At 39.9% G+C, this 24,903-nt stretch overlaps 1 protein-coding gene across 2 annotated transcripts in view; it reads left to right on the plus strand.

Annotated features, from left to right (window-relative positions):
- The window catches only part of CPED1 (cadherin like and PC-esterase domain containing 1), a 155,106-nt gene extending 134,442 nt beyond the window's left edge, over positions 1-20,664 (plus strand). For both annotated transcript variants that reach the window (XM_027809038.2, XM_027809039.2), the window contains exons 19-23: positions 8,271-8,491; positions 8,750-8,851; positions 9,051-9,138; positions 10,951-11,097; positions 17,599-20,664. In XM_027809038.2, coding sequence (XP_027664839.2) covers positions 8,271-8,491; positions 8,750-8,851; positions 9,051-9,138; positions 10,951-11,097; positions 17,599-17,826 — 786 coding nt within the window. In that variant the 3' untranslated portion in view covers positions 17,827-20,664. The remainder of the gene's footprint in view (positions 1-8,270; positions 8,492-8,749; positions 8,852-9,050; positions 9,139-10,950; positions 11,098-17,598) is intronic.
- The last annotated feature ends 4,239 nt before the right edge of the window (positions 20,665-24,903 follow it).

A 24,903-nucleotide genomic window follows, 5' to 3' on the forward strand; every position in this document is an offset into this window, starting at 1 on the left:
ATTGCACTTGTTTCCCATTCTGCACCTTCCGCAAAAGTCTTCTGTCATTGCCTGATAACCTTCACTGCTCTGTAGAAATCTGCTGAACCACTCCTGTTCCTTTTACACAGATATCTATGTAACTGGTTTATTCTTTTAAAGTCATAACTTAACACACGTTCCCCTTTCAGTATGTTTCTCCTATATCTTCCACTCTGATGTTATTTTTGTCATCACTTTGCAGTGGTTTTAACTTTTTGTGGCATTTTGCAATAGCATTTTTCTTCTTTCACTAAATAAATGTAGACCATGGACAACTCCCTCATGTCAGTAAAACTTAAGAGCTCAGACTTTCTTCATAGCTAAGTCAGATGAATAAAAATAGTCCTCTGCTTGGGTGATGAGGTCCTGATTCTGCCTGTGATTAACACAAACTTTATACAGTCTAAGCAATGTAGTAGGAAAAGTGGGTTTTTTTCATGTGCTCACTGAAAGAGATTTTTGCTTGTCGGTTGTATTATATGCTATTATATATGTTTAAGCAACCTGAATCTTTTATAAGGGAGTATTAAGTAACCAGCAAGATATAATTCTTATGAACAAATACATTTTTACTACACAAGAGATTTTGATAGCCATATATATATATTTATATTTCCTAATTTGTGATATTTGTTTCAAACCATTATATATCTTGTCTTTAAGCTTTACAGAGATCACTAACTTCTCAAACTAACAACATCACAGTTTCCATAATAAAATAAGCAGAAAGTTTCAATGCTGGAAATATAAGAAGACTGAAAAAAAACCCCAACAAAAAAAAAATCCAAAACAAGAGTGCAGAACAAGGGCAAAAATCATCAACCCAAATGAGGGCATTGAGATGATCTGGAATGCTGTTAGATTTGTATTGTCATTTGCTGAAGTTAGCTAACAACAGAACTCCCTTGTGTGATGACTTCTCAAAACGGGCTCAACTAACCTGTGTGCCTCTGTATTCTGGGATTTTTTCGTATGCCACCACACTTTGAATACTCAGCTTGTGTAAATGTCCTCTCTGGAGTTCAAATTCCTTTACAAAAGAAGTCATGTATCATGATCTACATCTGAATTCTTGCTCAAAGTCTATTCTGAACTAAGGCAATAAAACCTCCATACACCTCACATAGCTAACAATCCTTTCTCAGGAAAGCAGAGACATGTATGTCTGTAACGTATGACATCATACCTTTCATCAAAACACTAACAACCCTCTATGACTGAATTTCACTTCTGAATACCTTCATAAAAAACTCAGTCATGCAAGGTTTCACCAGGAGCCACAGGTAAAGCAAGTAGCAACATTTGTATTTCACTAGGCTGAAGTCTCTGGTTTTTGTCCTGGAAAAAATATAATTTGGTTTCGGGATTCTGATCTGCTGGCTTTATTTCTTATAATTAAAAGCATTATGATAAGACATCATAAACAATATATATGTACATGACTATGTCTTTTCGTTTAAATAGGAGGTGTTAATCTCTATGCCACTGTGAATTCCAAGTATGATTAACTGCAGGCTGTTTTCTTATGCTTCCCTATTAGCTTTATGTGAAAAAAAAAAAAAAAAAGGCGCTTTATATGGGAAAAAAAAAAGAGAGAAAGAAAAAAAGCCTACTTGTCTTGCTACTTTTAATGAATGTGAAGGGAAGCATGCAACGATTTAACCACTGCTGTGCTATGTCCCTGATCTGGATGTGCTTCAGCAACTGATGAAAGATGTAAAGTGAATACTCATTTTGGCTGAAATGCAGCACATCCAAGATCAACTGTATCTTTAACTGCTATTATTCTGTTTTCCTCGTGTTTCATAGAACAGTAAAATGCAGTATTCAGATATGTCTCTTGCTCATTAATTTCTTTTATCCGTTTGTCAATGTTTCTGAAATATGTTTATGGTCACCCAAACAGAGCACTTCTTGCCTATCTGCATCATAAATAATCCTCAAAAACACTTTCTGATTTGTTTTCTAACTCCAGACTGCTTTCATGTCTTATATTAAAATTGATTTGTTTTTCAGAGCTCATCTCTAAAGTTATCATCTCCTTTCTCTGTAACAAATTCATTTTCCCTGGCTATGACTTCCAATTGATTTCACATCATCATTAACTGTTATTTTAGTTTGTGTGCATATAAAACTGTGTTTGAGCTAAGCTGTTTCTGTGTGTTGTGCTTTAACCCGGCAGGCAGCTAAATACCACACAGCCACAGCCGTTTGCTCACTCCCCCGCAGTGGGACAGGGGAGAGAATGACAGAAAAAGTAAAACTCACAGGTTGAGAAAAAGACAGTTTAATAGAACAGAAAAGGAAGGGAAAATAATAATAATGATAAAAGAATACACAAAACAAGTGATGCACAGTGCAGTTGCTCACCACCCACAGACTGATGCGCAGCCAGTCCCCGAGCAGCGGGACAGCACCCCCAGCCCACTCCCCCCAGTTCTGTTGCTCAGCCTGATGCCATGTGGTATGGAATGTCCCTTTGGTCCGTTTGGGTCAGCTGTCCTGGCTGTGTCCGTCCCCTCCCCCAGCTTCTTGTGCACCCCCAGCCTCCTCGCTGGCAGGGAGAAGCTGGAAAGTCCTTGGCTTAGTGCAAGCACTGCACAGCAGCACATAAAACATCAGTGTGTTACCAACATTATTCTCATCCTTAATCCAAAACACAGCACTGTACCAGCTACTAGGAAGAAAATTAACTCTATCCCAGCTGAAACCAGAACGCTGTTTTGTAAAAACATAAGACCACCTGTAGTGAAACAATAACATTCAGATTGGTGGAGGTATGAGAAAGGATATACATCCACAAAAACGGTTTATGAGGCCTTATTTTGCTTTATGATGTGTTAGCAAGACTAGTCAGTCATGTGTTTGTATTTCAGACACAGTAAACAGGAAAATTCTGAAGTGTTGAGGCTAAGGTGATTTTAGCTGTGTAGATTTTCATTCAGTCCACTTTTAGTGGACTTTTTTCTCCGCTTTAAACTCTTAACTAAGGGTAACAAGATGCAGCAGGCTCTGTTGTTCTTAAGGAACTCTACATCTATGTCAAAACTGAATCAAAGAAATCAGCAATCATAATAAAAATATCCTATCTGTATTGCTAACAATAATCAACAAAATCCTCTGTAATTAATGAGCTTTTGCTGTAAGATTTATACAATTCCATGAAGACATGGTGCTTTGATTTTTGTACAAGAACTTTAAAAAAAGGATGAAGAAAAAGGAGTTCTAACAGGCCATTATTTAACCAATTAGCAGCATGTAGAAAGCTGGCCTCAATAGCAGGGGAGAATATGTATTTTGTGTATCATTAAGAAATACTACTCAGAGTTTAGTGTTATAATAAAGTACCATTGAGTCATGTGTAATTAAGGACAGGAAATATGAAAAGGCAATATTTGTTGAAGTACTTAAAATTCAGCTGTTAAAACAGGAAATTTAACTTATAATTTCTTAATAGTATTTTAGAGTTAAGTAGTGTTTTGGACTTACAGGTGTTTAAATTTCCTAAGTGTGGTTAATTTATAATGATAGGTTTGGTTAAGAAGTGAATTCCACTATGCTTACACAATCTTTTAAAGTCTTTAAGCTGTAATGGAATTTTTCACACAAAACTTTTGCAACAGAAGACACTGCAAACATGTCTATGTGAAAGTGTTGTTCTTTGTCTGATAAAATTATAACCTTACATATGTCTGATCCTTTAGTCATCCTGCAGACAAATGCCCCATTGACCTGAACAGTACATGACTAAGCCTTGCACCAGACTGTAAGGAAAATGAGATATGGCGTAATCTGCACACCTGAGCCATCATTTTTGCTCATTGTTGTCATAGAGCTAAATACAGAATCGTCCCTAGAGCCCTTGGTTCAAATCTTATTAAAAACCATATGGCACACACAACTACAGTAAGTTCACGCAAATCTACAGAAATAAATGTGGCCATAGCAACCACACATTCAATTACGTTGAATGACTATTCTAATTCATCAAAGCGCTTGGGTTAGTTGAATGACATATAAGTTTTTTTCCTGGGTTAAACACTAATTATTTTAGCCTTTGAATCTTCTAAGCATTTGCTGAAAATGAAGCTGGCTTATGAAAGGTGGACTCAAAGATTCTTTCTGATCGCCTGCATACCAAAACAAAATGTGCTTGGCCAGGTCTGCACAAGGGCAGTTTGAAAAGCAGGTGAGATTACCTACAAGTGTCCTCTTCTTCCACCTTGCTTTTTTTTAGGAAAAAGAAAAACTTGTTTATTTTTCCAGGATTTAGACGTCTTACAGCACATTTGAACCAATAGTTAGAAGTGGGATGCAGACAAGTTCTTAATGAATGGATGCTCTATGTGTGCAGATTTGCTGGTGATGTGCTAGGCATCCACCAGGCTGGGATGCACTGGATTAGTAGGAATGCACAGCTCTCTTTACATCTGAGATCTCTCCTGGACTTAGGGGAGAACGTTCCCTTCAAAATCCCAGCACACACAAGTCTCCAGAGTGTGACTGCTGATACCCTACTGTAACAACTGCAAACAGACTTCAGAGCTCTGCATCAGAGCTAGAGAGCAGGGGTTATAGGTTTCACATACTGCAGTTCTAGTTTTATAAACATATCTGGATTTTAACAGAATTGCCTGATTTCAGTGATACAGTCTTGGTATGGCTCATACCTATGTGAACAGACTTCTTGACTAAAAGCAGTTATGGTTGCTATAATTGACTGACATCTTTGAGGATGACCTACACTTTTGATCTGGCTTTCTATACAACCACAAGTCCACTTTGGCTCATTTCTCTGTTCCCCACTTACATCAAGTCTTGACGATTCTCTTAGCAGACCTGTTTCTGAGTGTACGGGTTTATTTCCAGAGTGAAACAACCTGTATTCCTCAACAGTGTGATGTTGCCATCTGTCTCATTTTTGACTCATCCTTGCCCATCCACACTTTCTCCTAGGAATAAGTAGATGTCCCCAGATGGACACTCAGACACTCAATAGCATTATCTGTCTGATCTATTTCCCAGCCTTCTGCTTTACCTCCTCCTAACAAGCCCACTTAAGAGTAAAATTGGAGGTGTTCTAAGACTTAGAACATACTCCTTCAGAGACGGGCTGTGTGCAGTCTCATGAGTCTTGTGATCGTATTTAAGTATGTCTGAGCCCTAACAGTTACAGTTTACAACCAGTTATACTGACAGCTCTAAAGGACTCTGCTTTGACTCCTGTCACCCTCTTCATGTTTTCAGAACAACAGGACAACAATAGCACTATTCTAAAGGCCCACCTGATGTTTTCATATGGTGCCCAGCATCACAGCATTTACAGACTAGAATTGCCACTTTAAGATGTGTTCGTACCTATCTTGTCTCTCCTGGTACTGGTTTTCCATGACTGCATATAGTGCCCTCCCATCTGCAGACCTGGCCATTGAGAACCCCCAGGGCAGACTTGAAAACTGATTCATGGATCCCCTGCTGGTGTGGGTGTGTAGCTGCAGAAATGTTGAAGTTCTACAATGCCTAAAGTATCTAATGGTGTAAAGGTGGTATGTGTGTGTGGAATGTTTTGCTCTAATTTGGACATAGCAAAAAAATGGGAAAGGGACTGATGAGTTGATCTCCATCTATGATGCTCTGCAATGTTTGAGACTTTGGAAATATCTAGAATGACACTTCACACTTAAATTGCTAGAGAATGCAGTGTTGGCAAGTTAAGACATCTGTGCATCACTTTCATTGGCCTTGGCCATGGTTCTTCTCTCCCTCTTTTCCATGAAAGATGTAGTTCTGCTATTTGGAGTCACTGGCAGATGAGAATAGACCAAATACAGTTAGAAGGAGAAAATATCTATCAGAATCCTAGTCACAGTAGAATGAAGAGCGAGATAAAAATGCTACATCTGCCAAATCAGTGTAATTAATAGCTGAATATGCTCCTTTGCAGTTAGAAATCCCCATGTGTAATGATGACAAAATGATATCACGTTATTAGAAGATAAATAATCTAGCATGTTCTACCAACAGCTTTATGTGTGTAAACCGGTAAAGCCTGTTTGTTACTCTGCTAATAATGCTTTGTGTTTTTACAGAAAACAATGTGTTCTTTGTAACCCACATTCCAAGCTCATAACCTTGCCTGCTAGTATCTGAGAACTGGTTTTTAAATAGATATAAATTTAGATACTACAGTAACGAATTTATGAATTGGAGATTTAAAGAGATAGGGATACAGGCAGACTGGTGAGATCGACAGATTTCACAAGTTAAAAGAATTGTTGTTTAAAACCTCAAGTTAACTTACTTTAGAATTAGAGTATATTCTAAGCATGGAATGTCTTCCTAATTGTAAATGTTGCATGTTTGTGTCTGTCATAGAGGGAAAGAGAGAATTTCCAACCCGTCCTTCCAAGGATCCAAGCATCCTTGACTTTGTGAGTCATGTTATACTTGGTTTAAAGAAGTTTCTTCTGACACAATGTGAAAAGAGTTGGAAATCCCCTTGCATGTGAGAGAAGTGTTTGTGCGTTACAAGCATGAAAGCAGCTGTTCAAGAATTTACTCTATAAAGCAGCTTTGAGAGGTCCAGGACAGGAGGCAAAAGAGCCTCTATGTGCTCAGTGCTTGTTTTAATTTTTTTTTTACCATACATAATCTATAAAGGGTTTCTCTGCAGCTCACCGTGAGTGAGGCATGGGAAGGTCAAGTCATTGTCATGCTCATTCTTGGCCCTGCCACCAGATCAGGGTATGTTCACCTGAAACTGCTTGTGTTCTGTGGGAACCATCACTGGTACACTGTTGTGCCTTATTTTTAACCAAAATAGTTTCATAGTAGGAACTGGAATTAGTTCCTAAAACTCTGACATTCCTGAAGGGAATAGATAAATAGACATGTATTAGATGAGAGGAGTCCAAGATGCTTTCACCACATAAAATTTCTAAAAGAAGCTTTGGAAATGTACTCTTCAACGTGTAATCTTGTGCTGTCTGAATTTAATTCGCATAACCAAATATTCAAGTTGGAAGTGGTAAAGCATCAAACCACATCAAATTAAAACACCGAACAACAAGAACCTGCCTTACAGGGTGCCAACTACCCTGAGCACCAGAGAAGGTAGGAGAAGCACACGGCTGAGCAGGGAACAGGACTGTTTACTGTGTTACAACTCTAAGGGGATTCTGGCTCTCAGTTTTACATTTGTGTAAAATCCTCTATGTGGATTTCTGGCTGAGGTGACTGTGGTAATAAATGATTACACACAGAGTATCATTGACATACCACAGTGAACCTGGGTTCTTCTCCCCTTTGGACTCTTGTCATTACTTACATATTGTCTTCAGCAGGAAGAAATGCTAGTCCTAGCCAGTAAAAATAGGGCAATTACATTAAAAACCCCTACATGTTAAGGTCTGTCATCTCCCCATACAGAGATGTTTGATTTGTCAGGGGATTCAAAAGAAGTAGGAGCAAGCCCAAATTTGACTTCTTCATTTATTTCCAAGTTCAGAGCAGCCCAGTGAAGACTGCTATACTAGCAGTACTTCTGTCATCTTGACAGCACTTCTAACTCCCTTCAGGCCATGATGTTTCCTGGTGGTCACATCACACATGCCAAGTCTACCCTAATCTATTCAGATTGTCTTCACCAAAAAAAAACCCAAAAAACAACCAAACCCAAAAAACAACCAAAAAAACCCCAAACCAAACCTTTTTCCCCCCTCTGAAATTGCAGAAAGACTCTATCTCTACAATAATGCAGCAGCTGCATGCATTTATTTGTGTGTGTTTATGTGTGTATGTTACTTTGGTGTAAATTCTAATGAATCACATTTATGGAAGACAGCCATTATTCAAGATGTGCTGTGTAGGAACAAACCACATGAAAAAATGGAGAATGAAAGCAGGAAGCTGCAAGTAATCGCAAGAGGCTCTGTACTAGCAACTGGAAGTAAATATAAACTTAAGCAAAAACACAGGGCTAACTTTAGCCCTGCTTTAGCCATCTGTAACCTGTACTTTTCATCTTTGAAGCACGTAATATAGCTTTTTGTTAATCAGATCACACAGATTTTGCTAAAGGAGGCTGTTAGTATTGAAATGTCAGGGCTGGAGAACTGGCAGCTCACAGACGCATTTCTTGAACATTATGAGAAGGGGTTTAAAAGCTTCCAGACTAGCTGTATTCTTTTCTTAGATTTTGGATTTTGGAGTGTACAGCTTCTAAGTCATATCTTTTTTTCAATCCAAAGATTCTTTTTATAGGTGACTCAACTAACAGAGGGATGATGTACTATCTAATAGAAAGAGTGAATAAGACACTTCAGGAATGGCAAAAGACTCATGATGTTAAATGTTATCATAATATCAATGAGGGGAAAACATTTATCAGTTACTCCTACTACCCCCAGTTTTGGATGAATGCAAACCAGAGACCGACTTTTGAAAAAGCACTAGAACAACTGCTGCAGAGGTACCGTACAAACTCTATTGCTGGCTTGTTTGTATGCTCATTCTATTCGCAAATGTGTTTAACATATTTTACGATTAAAGTCAGTAAACAAACATAACGCGTGCAGACCATATTTTGTGACTGAAAAAAAGTAGAAAATTACATCAGGCCTCTGATCAGAATGCCAGATACAGTTCACTGAAATGCAATGCAATGTAGTTGAAATGATTGCCATCTGTTTTAAAGCAACATGTGTTGGTTTTCTTTTCTGGGTTTCAGATCACGTCCCCTGGAGAACACAGACCAGACTGTATTAATTGTAGGTGGCGTTCAGTGGCTTAATTCCAATCACCTGCAAATTATCCAAAAGGTGTTGAACAGGTAGTGTTATGTACTTGGTGTTATTACAAGTCTTGATATGATATATTATGAGAAACATCAAAAAAATTTAAATACAAACATTTCATTTGTTTTCTCATGGGTGTGCACTGAAGTGGCTTTGAAAAAATAAAAATGCAGTGTCTTTTGATGTGTCTGTTCAGTAAAATCCTCTTTTTTTTTTTTTTTTTTTAACAAACAGGGAAAATCTGTCAAATATCCTGGTAATTATTAAATCCATAGGGATGGGCTTTCACCTCCCAGTGGATGGAATACATTCTCTATCACAGGTAAGCTTCAGTACATTTAGAGTGCATCTTCATGGAAGACTTGTCATTTCAGCAACAATTTTGCTGTCTGGTCAAAATATGTTACCTCTGCTGAGCAAGCTTTGAGTGGATCAAAGAAAGATTCGTGTTTGTGTTTGCTCATACTGCTTACTAATATGGATTCAAACCAATTTGCCTTATTTAATGGATTCCACTGCAATCAGAATGCCATTTGAGATGCTGTGCTCAGTCAGCTGTCCCAAGAACCAGAAGAAGCTCCCATATTAGTCCTGCTGCCAAAGTTGAGAAATCGAGCGGGGGATAGGCAGATTGCTCCTCACACCATGTCAAGCGAAGTCCCTCCCCAGGCTCCCTCCATGGTTACTGCTGGATCGGATTCACTCACCTGGCTGCATTACATGGCTCACCATACATCTATCTTAACCAGCCTATGAAGCCAGAACTTTACAGAGCAGCTGGAATGTGCCGGTGAATCTAGCCTGGTTTGGGTATGTCAATTGGATGTTACAGTCAGTTTAAATAGTATCCAAGACTCTCAGAGCAACAGATGGGCTCATTTCAATGTGCTGTCTAACTCATTCGATTCCATATTTTTATTTACAATTGGATGGTGGTTCCTTATTGAACAGGTTAAAAAATGCACCGATGAGACCGGGCTGGGAAGCACCAGAGGGCAGAACAGAGTAGATGATGCCTACCAGCACTGCATGTAATGCTCCAGCTACTCACAGGTGTTGAAAGGAGAAAATTATGAGCTTTCATAGTTTACATCCAGCACTTCTATCACACTGGGGACCAACGTTCATGTCTTTTTGCAACCATAACACACTGCTGTATTCAGTGTGCGACTTACTGCTACTCTCACCATTTTTTTTCTGTGGAGACTGCCCTGTCAGATTTTGCCCATTCCTTCTGTCTACGTTAGCACTATATCTGCCTTGTCTTTACCGAATGTCTTCTTATTTCCTTTACCTGGATGATCAAATTAGGCTACAGTAGGGAAACCATTGGCATCCACATGAAGAAACATTGTCATAGCTCCTGCCACATCTTTTAGTAGAACTCAGTCCTAGGAAGAAGCAGAACTTTGATCAAAGGTAGATGAGGCTTCCCAGGACTACCTTTTTCAGTTTCTCATCCAGTAAATGTATAAAACTCTGGAAATCAACTACAGTGCATAACCAACATTCTTTTCCCTTTCAATATTGGAATTGTATGCCAAATTGCCCATGTGGTTTGGGTGCTCTGGACTTCTGAATTACCCCAGCTACTCTCAAAGCCTTTCTATCTGCAGAGTTAAACACACCACTTTGCCAAATTTATGGCTAACCTTTTTTCTGTTCCTGGCCTTTCTGCAGCATCTTGAGAAATAATAACCTGTTCTTCAGCATAACCATTTCTAAGATGTCCGTGGCCCTATACTCCTTTTGAAGCTGAAAATTTCTTTACAGGAACAATTTCACCATTTGTTATAGACAACTTTATAATAGGGGTTTTTTTTATGAATTACACCACATATTAGCTAAGTACATATTAAAAAGTTACCCAATAATTATATTTTAAATAATATTGGAATTTTCCTATGAAGGAAGCTGCACAACTATGGAACAGTAATTATAATTTCTGCAAAAATCTGTAACAGTCTTGGTGTAACAGCTATTTTCAAGAGTGAATTTATAGTAATTAATGCCTGGAGTATAACCTAACTGCTTTATTCAAAATGCAGTTTTGCTATGCATTTCCATGGCAGAATACAATAACCTTTAAACACTCTTTCTGACAAGGCATTGTGATATTTTGTCTGAAATGCAGGCAGAAGTGCAAAACTTGTGGAATGAAAACTTGATTATTCTGGATACAGCAAAAAATTTTGGCTATGAAGTTGTTGACACCTTTGTCATCACCATGGGACGTTACAAAGAATTCCTGCAAGGAAAATGTGGCTGCCATTTCCACGAGGTAATAATTTAAACTTATATCATTCCCAGGTATTTAAGAGAGATTTTAATTGTCAGGTGCTTAGAAACAAAAAGGTATGCAATAAGGTTTGTATCCGTGACTCAAAGTTAGGTCTGAATAAATCCTGCAGAGATTTCAGTTTGTGTGGTGGCACTTGTCCCTCAGTGCTCAGAGTGCAGTGCCATTGAGGATGGGCTGAACTGCTGTCGTGGTGATTCCTTGAAATAAAAACAAGCGTGCCCATCTGCAAAGGTAACCTGTATAAAAGGATGTTGCAAAGTTTCCAGGTTCTTACATTATTTGCTATGCATTATATATCCTTAGTGCTTCTGCATGGCGTCAGCTTACCTTTCTGCCATACCCCAGCCTCACAGGTTTTTTTCTGAACCCTTCCTAACTGAGCAGCTCAGCAGACCCGTCAAACCATAGGTACACTTAACATGGAGCTTAAATTTGGAAGAGCACTCTTACTGCTGTGTATCTGTTTTCATATGTCTGAGAAGAGTTAACTGGGATAGTTACAGTGACCGACTATACAGACAGAAGAGTAAGTCACTTGTTCTCCCGCACACCCATAGTTCTGCTTTCTTTTTTGTTTGAAATGTACAGAAAATCTGTCTTCTGTTTTATAACTACTATGCTAGTGAAACAGGGAAATGGTAAAATATATGAGTAAGGCAATTGAGAACATATTCTTCTGTTCATTTGAAGTTCTGGCAAAGACTCTTCACAGTCTATTACGAATGACAGGAGTCCATGGATTAAATAAAAAATGAATAAGGAAACACATTATTATATCTAGGCACAAAATCAGACCAGAGGCTGCCAAACCAGTGAAAGTAAAGAATTTGGAAAACAAGATATTTAAAGTTTTTCTGGTTTCCTTTAAGACGTATTTTGAGTATGTGGCATGTCTTTATATAACGAGTCCTCTTTTCCGTCAGCAAAGGAGGGATCTGTTTTAGTTTTGGAATTCATGTACCTTATGGTACAAGAATATTATGGCTGAACATGAGCCAGCAGGGTGCCCAGGTGGCCAAGGCGGCCAACAGCATCCGGGCTTATGTCAGAAACAGTGTGGCCAGCAGGACAAGGGAGGTGATCACCCCCCTGTACTGGGCACCGGTGATGCCGCACCTCAAACCCTGTGTTCAGCTCTGGGCCCCTCACTGCAAGAGGGACACAGAGGGGCTGGAGCGTGTCCAGAGACGGGCAACGGGGCTGGGGAAGGGTCTGGAGCACAAGTCTTGTGAGGAGCAGCTGAGGGAACTGGGGGTGTTTAGCCCGGAGTGGAGGAGACTCAGGGGGACGTTATCACTCCCTACAGCTGCCTGACAGGAGGCTGCAGGCAGGTGGGGGTCGGTCTCTTCTCCCAGGTAACAAGCAACAGGACAAGAGGAAATGGCCTCAAGTTGTGCCAGGGGAGGTTTAGATTGAATATTGGGAAATACTTCTTCACCAAAGGGCTGTCAAGCACTGAAACAGGCTGCCCAGGGAAGTGGTTGAGTCACCTTTCCTGGAGGTATGTAAAAGGTGCGTAGATGTGGTATTTAGAGACACGGTTTTGTCTGGATTTGGCAGTGCTGTGTTAATAGTTGGACTTGATCTTAAAGGCCTTTTCAAACCTAAATCATTTTATGACTCTATGTTTCTGTATAACCAATGAAGAAGTGCAACTCTGGTTTAGGACACATGACCCTGAATTAAAACTGAAAGTGTAATTTTTGAGTAGCCAAGTAGGCAGGTATGTTCTGCCATAAGGCTGTTGACAGTAATTTTGCATATGATAGTTGAAGAACTGTCACCAAGGCCACCAGAATATTCCTGTAGCTTCCAACCAAGTCCTTCCTCATACCCATGACACCAACTTGTTAGTACAAAAGACCAGTTTCCAGGTTCCTGTTATGAGTGGTCAGCCTGCTGACAATCCTAATGCATCATTCATTGCCCTAAAGAAAAAACACGTGTATCATATTACTCCCTTTGGATACCAGAAAAAGATTTGAGGAATAAAGAAGGCTCATATCTTTCCAGGTGCTTAGATCCTGATTCCCAAGAAAAAATATTTCTTCATTGAAAACTGCAATCAGGCATGCAGACATCATCAGTAACCCCATGCCTCAGTTTGTTGCTGGATATAAGGACAGAGAAACCTTCTGGTACCTCTATAGATTAGTCATGTTTAGCACAGTAAGACGTTGCCTGTGATGCTACAAGGATCTTCATTCTTATGGACTGAATCTGGGTTGTCTGTCTAACAAAAGACTAGGAAACTACCACAATTTATTCCATGAAAATCTGTTTAGGACCATAAAACTTGAACTGTCATATCTTTCAGGAATATTGCATTTCCCCTGAGTGATCAAAAGAGAGATGACAGGTGCAAATTCTTTCATAGAATGAAATATAGAATAAGAGGAAATTATTACTGAAAAGTTAAAACTGGAAGGCAAAAAGATGCAGTGAAATATGTCTGCGTGAAACCAAGAGGTAATGGATTTATGCCGTTTACAGTCGGGGGGGGCTTTAAGCCAGTAAGAGGCTACTAGTTGGAAGAAAACTCTGGAGTTTGGTTACTGACCAGAGCAATGACACGAGTAATTTGATGTGTCATTTAGAACTGACACAGAACTCCATTAAGTTAATTGTACTGAGACTATAACAGAACTTTTTTTTTTTTTTATTAGAGCTTTCAAATGTGCATAAATATTTTAAAAGACCATCACCCACAGAAGTGAGATGCTAGCATTTTTCCAGCATGAGTTTAGGAATTTGTTTTCAGTCAAAACAAATTACTTGAAATAAGAGAGACTACCAAATGTTTTCTGAATCTCTCCAGAAAAGGATAAACCCCCTTTGCTCGTTTTGACAAGTCATGCCTATTTTTCTGTAAATCTCATTCCTGGCCAAGCCTGTTCCCAGGACCTGGACATGTGCAGGGTTAGCACGGAAGCTCCGCAGAGTTTCGCAGGTACAAAGGTGGGCTGTGATACCAGGAATGAAATGGAAGCACTAATTTTTGCTGTGAAGAAATGTCAGGATAGCTATATTTTCCTTAAAGATCCAAAAAAAGCAAGGATCTAAAAATAATGTTTCCTTCATCAGACACCCACAGTATACACTGGGAAACAAAATATGGTGTGGCTAATTAAACCTAGGAGTAGTTTAAACTAAACAAACTGAAATTCAGTGGTGATGATAGTAAAATTCAAGCACAGGCTCCTGAGTGTCCTTGCGGTGTCTGCTGGCCAAGGACTAGCATAGCAAGCCTAACTAGTTTCTTGTAGCCAGTGGTTTATATTTAATTCTCTCAGCCACAGCAGTCACCTTTACTTAAAGCAGAATAAAAACAATTAATAACTATAAGGCTTTGATTTTTCTTTTAAATACCACAGCCAGAGATATAATATTGGAGACAGTCTACCAGACAACAAATGGGCTCCCAAAAGAGAGTGGGGAGACAATCAGCTGCCACTGGTTGGGACTTTGCTCCAGCATAAGGCTCACTGGGACTGAGCACTGGTTTGGGAGCATTGTTAGACCCATCTGACCTCATGTGCTATACGTCAACCTCACAGCTGGTTTCCACCTCAGGATCCTGAGCAGATCATATGTTTTCAGCCCACTACCATGGTGTCTGTCCTGCTTTGGGACCAAACAGCAGGCATGGTTAGTGGACCAACCTTTTCACCTGCTCTGCGCACGGTACATGGGAGAGGCACAAACACAGCTCAGTCCAAATGGAGCCGTAAAATAGGGAGTAAGTCACAGAGCAGGTATTTATGTAATGGATAAATAATCCCATGGAGCAAACGCCTCCCTCCATTTTTACTCAGATGGCTATACTGACCCTTTTTTATCTAGAACCCAGATGCTGGTGTCTTTGTGGGTCATTGCTGATACTCACCATTTCCACAGAGCTTTTGAGTGAAATGGAGAGCTTCAAAGTGAAATGTTTCAGGTGCTTTGTATAAAACCGGGTGAAAAACAGAAGGGTGTGACTAGTCATCAGCATTTTTCATCCGCGTCTCCATCATTTTGTATGAGCTCATGTGCAGATTTGGCCTTCCTTCTCTGCTGGAGGAATCTCAACAGAGAGTATGTATTTCTGGGGAGGATCAGGGGAGAATTTGGCTCACAGAGCTGTTGTTAATGAGATTTGAGAGGTCATTTTGTCTGAAAAGAGGCATAAATGTGCCCAGCAGAATCCATCAGCCACCAAAAAAACAGACTTCATCCTTGAGGAAAGCAAAAAGAAAGTCCTTGAATGCTTTTGATACCTCGTTAGTTTTAACAGTTTTGTCATCAGTTTATTTCTGCATCGGGGCAAATGGCGTTACATCAGGTGCTGAAGCAGTTTGCACTAGGAAAATGGCATCTTGCCTCCTAGGACGGAGCCAAGAACACTGTGTAAAACCCCAGTGCTTTTCATGTTTTATGAAGCCAGATGAGATAGATTAAATCTACTGCTTTGTACTTTCACTTTCTTTCTCTTAAAAAATGACGTGCCTAAACTCCCAAAAGACAGCACCCCTCTGTAAATGCCACCTGAGCTAAAGCACAGCAGGCTGTCTGTTCTGTGCAGTCAGAAAACAAGAACTGAAATGCACTCAGCAGTTGTCATTTAGTTCTCACTAGCTGGCCAAACACAAAGTTATCTATCTCCCCTGATTGTCCTGAAAAATTTATTGAGTTCCCACCAATTCACTTCAGAGGGCCTCGAGTCATCCTGATAGCACAGAAATCTGCAGCACTGCAGACCCTGCAATCTTCCCTCAGATTGCCAAGGAATCTGGACTCACAAAGCAATTATATCAATTTGGGACAAAAAATTTTACATAACTCTGGCACTTTCTGCCCAAACATACTTCTAGTTCTATGTACATATGCAAACCTGATTTTTTACTTACCTCATTCTTCACAAATGCTTATGGAGAAGTGGACTGGCCAGCAGTTATAAAGATCTTTATGGAACCTATTTTTTTATAGCAATGAAATCACGGTCACAATGTAAAAACTAACAACCCTGGAATTTTGGTGTCTTAATCAGTGGCTGGCTGCTGGGTGAACATTAGATTGCATTCCTGGGAGATTATGCCTAACAGGAATGCAGTTTGGGTGATTGGTTCAAGGTGGCATCGTTTTGAAATAGTTGTAAGATCTAAGGCACTAATTTAGAAAAATGAATCTGCAGTAATTGCATAAAAACAAATAACAGCTCTTGGCTTAGCTGTATCAAATTGATCACAGGATATATTAATTTTCTACATGGATAATTCCTAGTCTTTTTTTAGCTCAGACAGCTCCCTCATAGCCTCTCTGCCCAGTCTTTCAAGTGTTTGAACATGTTATTTTTTCACTCACATTTAATTTTCTGATTAGTTTCATTTATTATGAGCTTCACTATATATAAGCATTGTTTCTGATTTTCAGCAACAATAAAAGTACATTATATTTTTAAAAAGCTAATATGCTTCCTCCTAAATATATGCATTAATAAATGAACTCATCTTTTTCAAGTGTCTGCTGTGGTTGATATAGCAGGAAAATTAGTGGGCATCAGAGCTATCAAGTCAGTATATATTTACTCTTTTAAAAATAAATTAACCACTTGGACTCTTTCTTGCTTTCTTTGAATTTGCCAATGCCTGGGTCAGGGTCCTCTGTCCTGTATCTGTGCCAGGTTCTGAAGTTTTGTCTCTCTTGAAGTTGCTTCATTTTTCCTCAGTGACTGTGTGTTCACTGAGATGAGACCTTCAGCATCCCACAGACCACCGCCCCCCTCCAGTTATTAGGCTTCCATTAGTCCCACGGCATTTGTTTATTCCATACAAATTGAACGTGATAATTCCAGAACCTTATACATACCTGGGGGCCAAGGAGGAGCATTCTTCTGCGCTAAGTTACTGAACTACACTGTGATTACGTCAGAGTGATGCCCCAGGGAGGGGGATGTGAAATCGCACCATAACTCCCTGCTTGGAGCCGCGTGACAGAGGGGTGCTTTCATCTCAATATGGAGCTGGGCCACGTTTGCATCGAGACCTGAGGGTGAGACATTCTTACAGCTGAGACACAGCATATGTTCATCAAGTGCTTGGGATCAGAGCAGGATTTAAACCTTCCTGCAAGTCAGGGCTGTCCTGAGTTTATTTTTCTCCATGGTAAATACACAGAAGAGCTGTTAAGTATGAATTCTGTTGTTCAGAAAAACTGTCCTTAATGAAGAGAACAGTCTAATATACAAAAGCCCTACAGAATCAGCTGAATATAATGGGCCTATACATTTAGATTTCAAGGCTTAAGTGAATAAGATCTTGCACTTTGATTAGTATGTAACATAACAAGTTGGCTCACTGAAGTACTGTTTGTGAGCAACTTGCTATTCAAGGTAAGAGTATCAGGACCTGCTCGGTGGAAAACTCAGCATTTCTCTACACACAGCTGTGTGTCTTTCTAGGTGGAGGCAGAAAGCGCTCACATATGTCCCTTCTTTTGCAGGTGGTGAAATCCAATCCCTCTGAAAAAAGTCCACACATAACAATGACGTTATCAAGGCACTACACGCTGGAGAAATATTTCCGTAGTCAAAGCAAGCCATCACAACTGCAGGACTATGCAGCAAATTCTCAGTCCCCGTATCATGTCCGAGGTCCAATAAATCAAGTTTATTCTGAAATCCTTCTCAGCAGGCTCTGTGCAAGTAAGAGGGAGCTTGTCAGCACATAGCCTCTCTTGGATATAGTGCCTATAGGATATAGGATATAGGACTAGAGGTGTGCCACTACCTGAGTGGCAGTTGAAGGACCATGGTGGATTTATGACGTTTCCTTGATTGGCTGCACACACACCAACAGAATTTGAGACTTGTGGCAGTTTTCCTAAAACTTTGTGAAATCAAGATATGCCCTGGCAACTCTGTGGTGTCAAAGTGGAAGATGGAAGGTTGCAAAGCAGAGAAGAGGGGAAGTTACTTGAACTGTTGCCAAAGGCTAGAACAGCTGTAGCTCAAGCAACTGTGTATTAATGATAGTAAAGAGAGATATATACACTAGAACGCTTTGGAATGGACTGTTTTAGCTCTTCAGCATTATCTAATTTTCTATTTATAGAGACACTGTAATATTTGAATGTATTTAGAAACTGGCTACATTCCATCTTAAAGAGTTTTATTTTATGTCGATGGGTTCCCCTTCAATATCAAACAAATTCTGTTTAGACACTTGGTCTGTACAATTTGAAAATGTCTATTAGCATTTTGCTGATGATGCCAAGTTTTAAACTCTAGTTTTTAGTGAAAACACACCCCTTCTTTGTATCTTAGATGAAACAGATGTCTATTCTATTTTTTGTATGTTCTAAAGCTAATGTAGAGATAGATTGCTTAGACTTGAGACTGATTATAACTGTCTTGATGTAACATGTAAATATCGTGAATGTGTTAACATAACCTTATTTATGGCCCCAGTTTAGCAGAGTGGCCATATGCAGGAAGACTGCTTAGATATGTGCTTCAGTGTCTGCCTTGGCCTGTAAGCCAAGCAAGTATTGTCCCTGCATGGAAGTGCCATTTATTTTATGATTTTTTGTAAAATATTTGCCAATGTGTGAAGCCAGTGACACAAACAAAAGAAAAACCCCCTTTGCAAGCACACATCATAACATTGGGATCTGGTTTTTAATGTCATAAGCAGTGTGTGGTGTGATGGCAGCAGAATATACTGCCTGCGTCTCATGCTTAGCAGGGACAAGACCTTCTCTGAATGCCAGTTTCATGCTGTAGCCCAGCTACATCACTGATGTTTGCAGATGTACTCCAGGTGAAACTCCAGGGAGAGGCTTTACCACCACAGCGGGGAACTGTCGCTGATCCCCGGGCACAGCTGTGACAGCACACTCATTCACAGTTGTGGTACCCTGATGGGAAACCAAGCATGGTCCAGGCTTAGCAGCTGGGTGATGGGTAAGACTGTTCTCCCTACAGATTATCTAGTTAGGAATTTTTATTAATCCAGTCACGGAGCAGGCAATCCAGGCACCACTCTCTCCCACCATGCACCAGAAAAGGGAGTCAGAACCAGGTAAGTACCAGCCTAAAGAAGGATCCCACAAGCTCTGTGGCATGCTTCCCCCTTCACAATTTTACATATAATCCTCCACCAGCTTCTACTGCCTTTGGGAAAGGAAGCCGCAGGCAATGTCTGGGAATAAACAAATTATACCACAGAACTAATCAGCATCCTATTTGCCTTAGTAGTACACAGAGTGGCTGCCCTAATAGAATTAGGGCTAGAAATTCATGACATCACTTTTAGGTTTTGCCAGAGATCCTTAACTTCAACACAATAGTCTTTATTCCTAGCTAAAGTTTTGTCAATTCTTGCTCCTTCAGATGACATATGTAGAGATATGATGGGAAATTGTCATGCAGTATGGTGTTTGGCTTCTCTAGATGACAGAAGGATCCTCAAAAAGAGGATCTAGCATATCCAGTTTAGGAGACCTTCCACTATATTGGAAAAACTCCTAATTTAGACAATGATATTACATTTAGTGAGACATTGTTATTATCTCTGTTTCTGTATAATATGCTGCTGCTGTGCTTATAGTAAATGTCCCTGAATGTCCATGTAGGGTTTTCCCTGGTGTGGAACTTTACATGAAAGATGGGTCAGGAGCTGTGCATAAATACTGAAAATGTCAGCATCTGGGTTTGAGCTATATGATTATCTAAGGAATATAATTGTATGCAAATAATATAATATATAAAATTGGGTCTGGAACTCCAGGGCTGCACAACCTTAAAGCTGAAGGATTTAATATCATGTCATTAATATTAGTAGATGCATAACGGAGCCAGATGTCTTTGGTATTAAGATGATCAATGATGGGTGTATTGCAATTCTGCTTCTGTTAAGGCATTTTTTTTTTTTGTAACTCATTTAAATCCACATACTCCTACTCTTACTGTTCTGTACACAAAAGTTTCTAAGGTATGAACTGGGTTATTATGTTTGGTTGTTTTTTTTAATCAAAGCCTATTGCTGAAGCATCAGCTATCATGATGAAAAGGAAAGAGATGACTTTGTTATATTGTAGCTGATATCAATGAATGTGCAATTCATCACTTCTGATTTCACCACAAAATGGTTTACATGTGCTGTACACCCAGATGTCTTAATGTTTTCCAAATCTTAATAATTTTCAAATGTATCAAGTAGAAATTCTCCTGTGTGTTTCTTAGTTTTTACATGTCTATGTACATATATCTGTCTGTACAGTCACCGGGAGAATTTCCAAATTGATCTTTATTTAAATGAGTTCTTTGAATAAGTTTCTTCAAACACTATATATGATCCATGTAATCTTTGGAATAAACAAAGGGAATGCAGACTAAAACAGGTACCAAAGTACATTCTGCATTATTTAACTTTAAAATATACCTAGCATCTCTAGGTGTGTGAAAGGAGAGAGCTGAGATTTACATGGAACCATCACTTGCTTATACACATTAAAATTTATGGATTAAGACAATAAAAGAATTACCATGATTGAATTCCAGTGAGGGCACATTTTTTGCTGTCAATGGTTTAATCTAGAATTATCACATCTGCTGTGACATTTTGCCTGAATAAGCATTAAAGTGTTTCTACTGTATTAAGACTGATTCTTAACGTAAGATTCCACCACCACCACCTTAGTCCCATTACTTACCATTAAAATAGCAGAAGACCTAATTATCAGGGTGAGTTCTGCCTTCTAATACAGACACAAATGGCCCTGGAACTGGTGGTAGGATTGAAATAAGCCGGCTGGGGAATAAGTACACTGACAAGTGGTGTTTCCTGCTCAACGCTCAGTGTCTGCCCAGCAGCACATGGAGTTTAGAGTGGAACCAGGCTATATTTTAAGCCACAGGTGGAGAGACTGGAACTATGCTGAAAAAAAGGTAAATACTCTGACATACAAAGTAGAAATCTCATCAATTGTTGCATCCCTTTAAACTGTACCTGAAGCAGCAGTATGATGTACCAGTGTCCAATGAGTTATAACTCCTTGTCTCTCATACAACTCCATAAATGTCGAGCGGTGATTTGGATTTGAGCCCTGCAGGGTAGATGGCCACCATGATCAAGTCCATCTCAATAAGTATCTTTGGAGTAACTGGCTGTAATAAAAAAGATTTCCCTATTTGTAGAGAAATGCCTTGACAGGTCAGCTCTATCGTCAAGGATGCTATATTTCAATTATAGCAAGGAGCTGAAGGAATAGACTATGAATACTATTTTTTAGACTTAGCATTCATTTGAAAACATTAATCTTTAGAATAATGTCTTTCACACTGTTAAATATAAGGCCTTTATTTTTCTCTTATGTGACATATTAAAGGGACATCGAAGTAAATTTATTTGCTTAGTGGGTGGGGTAGTGGGGAATCCAATTACCTCAAGGTTGAAATAACCACTAATAGTTATGCTTCTGTTGCTATGCTGAGCCAAAGAGAATGCTTTGAAGATGCAGATATGTGTGATATTGACTGCAGTCCAGGGATCTTTCAGAGTACTTTTTTAGAGTCAAGCAATTTTTTTAGAGGTGCAGTGAGCTATTTGGCGCAGAGTCAAACTGCTAAACAAGCCTCTGTAGGCTCACATGAAAAATACAGTCTTACCTTTTTGTTTGTCTGCTAGCCTTGCATCTGGCTTGTTTTACCTCACCGTTATGTTATGACTATTGGTATCTGCTCTACTCCACACCAGCCTTTCTTTCAGATGAGCTGAGAAGTTTCTGTTTCACTGTAGAAGCAACTTTTGGAAATCTGAGAGATGATTGTTGCAAATTCAGGCTGAATCTTCAAAATATCAATGTTCTTATCGTAGTGTTTTTGTCAGTTGCGACATCAAAAGATCTACTGGGTGCAGCAGGGGTAGACCAAGCCTCTTCTCCAGGGCAGTGATTTTTCTCTGATGAATTTAAAACAGCTGCGATGTGGTAAGTACTTAGGTTGCACCAGCGCTTAGCTCTTCATGGAGCTTGCTTTACCAACCCAAATTCCATCTTTCAAACAGCACTGCCACCTTTATCTGTGTAAATCTTCATAGCCCCAGCATAGTCAGTGTATAATGCAGGCATACCTGTGTACTGGTGCCAATACATATCCTGCAGTATTCACTGGTACCTTCGCACTATCCATTGAATAGAAAAGCCCTGACTACACAGTAAAAAGATGCTATGCATTTTAGCCTTACTTGCCTGTGGTTTGGTGGTACTAAAAATAGTGTTATATGTGTCAGTCTAGGCCAGTGTCTTAGAAAACTATTTGTGTCATTAATGTGAATGGGCAAGCTGGGCCTGCAGGGTCACCGCACGGGTACCGCAGGACCAGTTTCTGTTGGAATGGACTTCTCCCTTTTCTGGGTTTGTTCAGCTGGCCAGCTCACTGGCAGCTGTGGGCAGCCCTTCCTGTAATCCCTCAAACACGTGCAACAGCCTCGGCAAGGTGCATCATGTGAAGTAGCCCTGAACTGAAGATAAAGTATACGTTTAAATGGAATCTGAACTGAGGTCTTTCTGAAACACAGCCCCTACTCCGTATCTCCTTGATTTTCTCTACAGCTGAACTGCTCTAATGAGGAGCAGAATTCAGTACCTTTCAGCTGAATCTCCAATAACGGGGTCTTTTCTCAACTTTTGAACAAACTTTTTTCCAGCTGCTTGCTTGCATGAAATAAAGAGGGACCTTCTCTGCATGCTCCCGCATAACAGAGTGAGGTAAGCTGCCTTCACACAGTCACTGTGGTAAGCATTTCCTTCATATACCTCATTTTGGGGACAAAATTCCTGTGGCAGATGGTGTTTTCAGTGTTGTGATTTTTTACCTGACTTGAGCTGTGACAGGCAATGTGGTTAAAGCAGGTGGTGCCTGGATCAGTCTGCCAGCACTGCCTGCCCTGCTGCTGCTCTCAGGATGCTGGATGGATTCTGGGTGAAGACAAGACTGCAGAACTAAAATCCTTGAGTGAGGAACTGAAATGCCTCAGACAACTTTTGGCAAAGTCAGGGCAGTTACAAAGACCTCACCACAGGTCAAGCGGGTGAAATTAAAGTTGTCAGGAGCCCTCTGAAGTCAGTAAATTCTGCAGGATACTGCCAGGGTTTGAAGAGCAGATCTGTATTTGGCAGAGTTTCTCACTTGACATGTTCTGAAAACATCATTTACCTTTTCTTTTGTACTTGTCATTATCAACGTCCATATTTCCATTATGATTCTGTGGGATTAAGGAGCTTAAAGTAATATTTCTGCTCAGTCTGATAATGACTGTGCAACCTCCCCAGATGGTGGTCAAATTGCCCTATAGATCAGAGAAGTTTGATTATTTCTGCAGGGTTTTTCTCTTTTACTTCTACATGCCAGCTCCAAAGATTCTGTATATGTACAGTTAATCACCAATAGCTCTAGTTATAATAGCTTTAATGCCTCCAACATATTTGAAGAGATCTGCTGATCCCTGTTTATCCTAATAGGATGGAAAACACTTTAAACCTTGAAAACCTGACCTGCCAAGTCATTAGACAATACAGCATGGTCTAGCCCACAAATGGCTTCCTTTAAAAAAGAATCACAGGCACATCATATATAATAATGTAGTGTTGTCTCCTACTAAAGTTTTTACTGGAGCAATTAAAATTTGAACATAATTTGTGTGAACTGATAGGTGGGTTTGGTTTTCTTCATCTCAGGGCAATTGTTGAGTTCTGACAGCAAATGGTATCTATTAGCTACTGTGTAATCTTGTTTCAACGTCCTTTGTGCACCATGTCCTGCCCAGTTACTATAAAATACGTACATACAAAGGGATTTACTGCTGATAGGAAAAGGTTAAATCATAACAGGTCTTACTGCTCTACCCATTACTGGTCCCTAAATTTCACATTTCATCATTTCTGTGCAGGAACAAGGAGTCAGGGCCCGGTAACTCTGTGACAGTGGCTGCCTGCATGGCTCCTCAGTGTCTAGAACAGCTCAGTGCTGAAGCCCTGATAGTACACCTTCAGCTATGAAATGCATACAACAGAGCCCTCAGACATACTCAAAACACGTCTGTTGGGTCAAGTTCAGCCTGGAAGTCAAGGTTGACAGCTTCTGGAGACTATTTTCAGGCACCAGAACCTGGATTCCTCCTTAACCTTTGGTATTTAACCGAGACATTTTACTTATGACTGTGGTCACACAAAGCTTCTTTGTACTCATCACAGAAAGACCAAGATCTGAATTATTGTCTAGAGGTGACTTATTACTTCTGCAGTATCGCTTGCTGTGCAGGGAACCTAAAGTAACTCTCAAGTTGTTAGGTCTGGGTTAATAGGTTTAATAGGTACCTAAAGTTGTGAGACGTGAATGCCAGCTCAGCAGAGGAGTATCTGTGGGATTCATTGTGCAGGTAGAAGATGTTTCTACAGCCACACTCAGCTTGTTCAGATCAGGAACTTGACCACAAGCCCACCACCACCAGAACACGCTCCCCAGCATGGCCTGGCATGGCCTGGGGGTGGTACATTCCCAACATCTGCTCCTGGAGCTGCTTGACTGTTTAACAGTGTGCTGGATCAGAGAAAAGCCAGCCCTGCAGGTAACCTGGTGAGCAGAACATTTGATGGTGGTATGGGATATGCAAGCTCAAGACCCTTCATCTGGAACAATGAAGAACAAATCTCCATGTACTGCCTTACAAGGGGGCTAGGTGAATGTCAGAAAAAACAAGCTGACAGGCACTTAAATCCAGAAAACAATAGAGATTTTTTTTTTTT

Source organism: Falco cherrug, chromosome 5 (assembly GCF_023634085.1).
Source record: "Falco cherrug isolate bFalChe1 chromosome 5, bFalChe1.pri, whole genome shotgun sequence".
In the NCBI taxonomy this organism is placed as follows: domain Eukaryota; kingdom Metazoa; phylum Chordata; class Aves; order Falconiformes; family Falconidae; genus Falco; species Falco cherrug.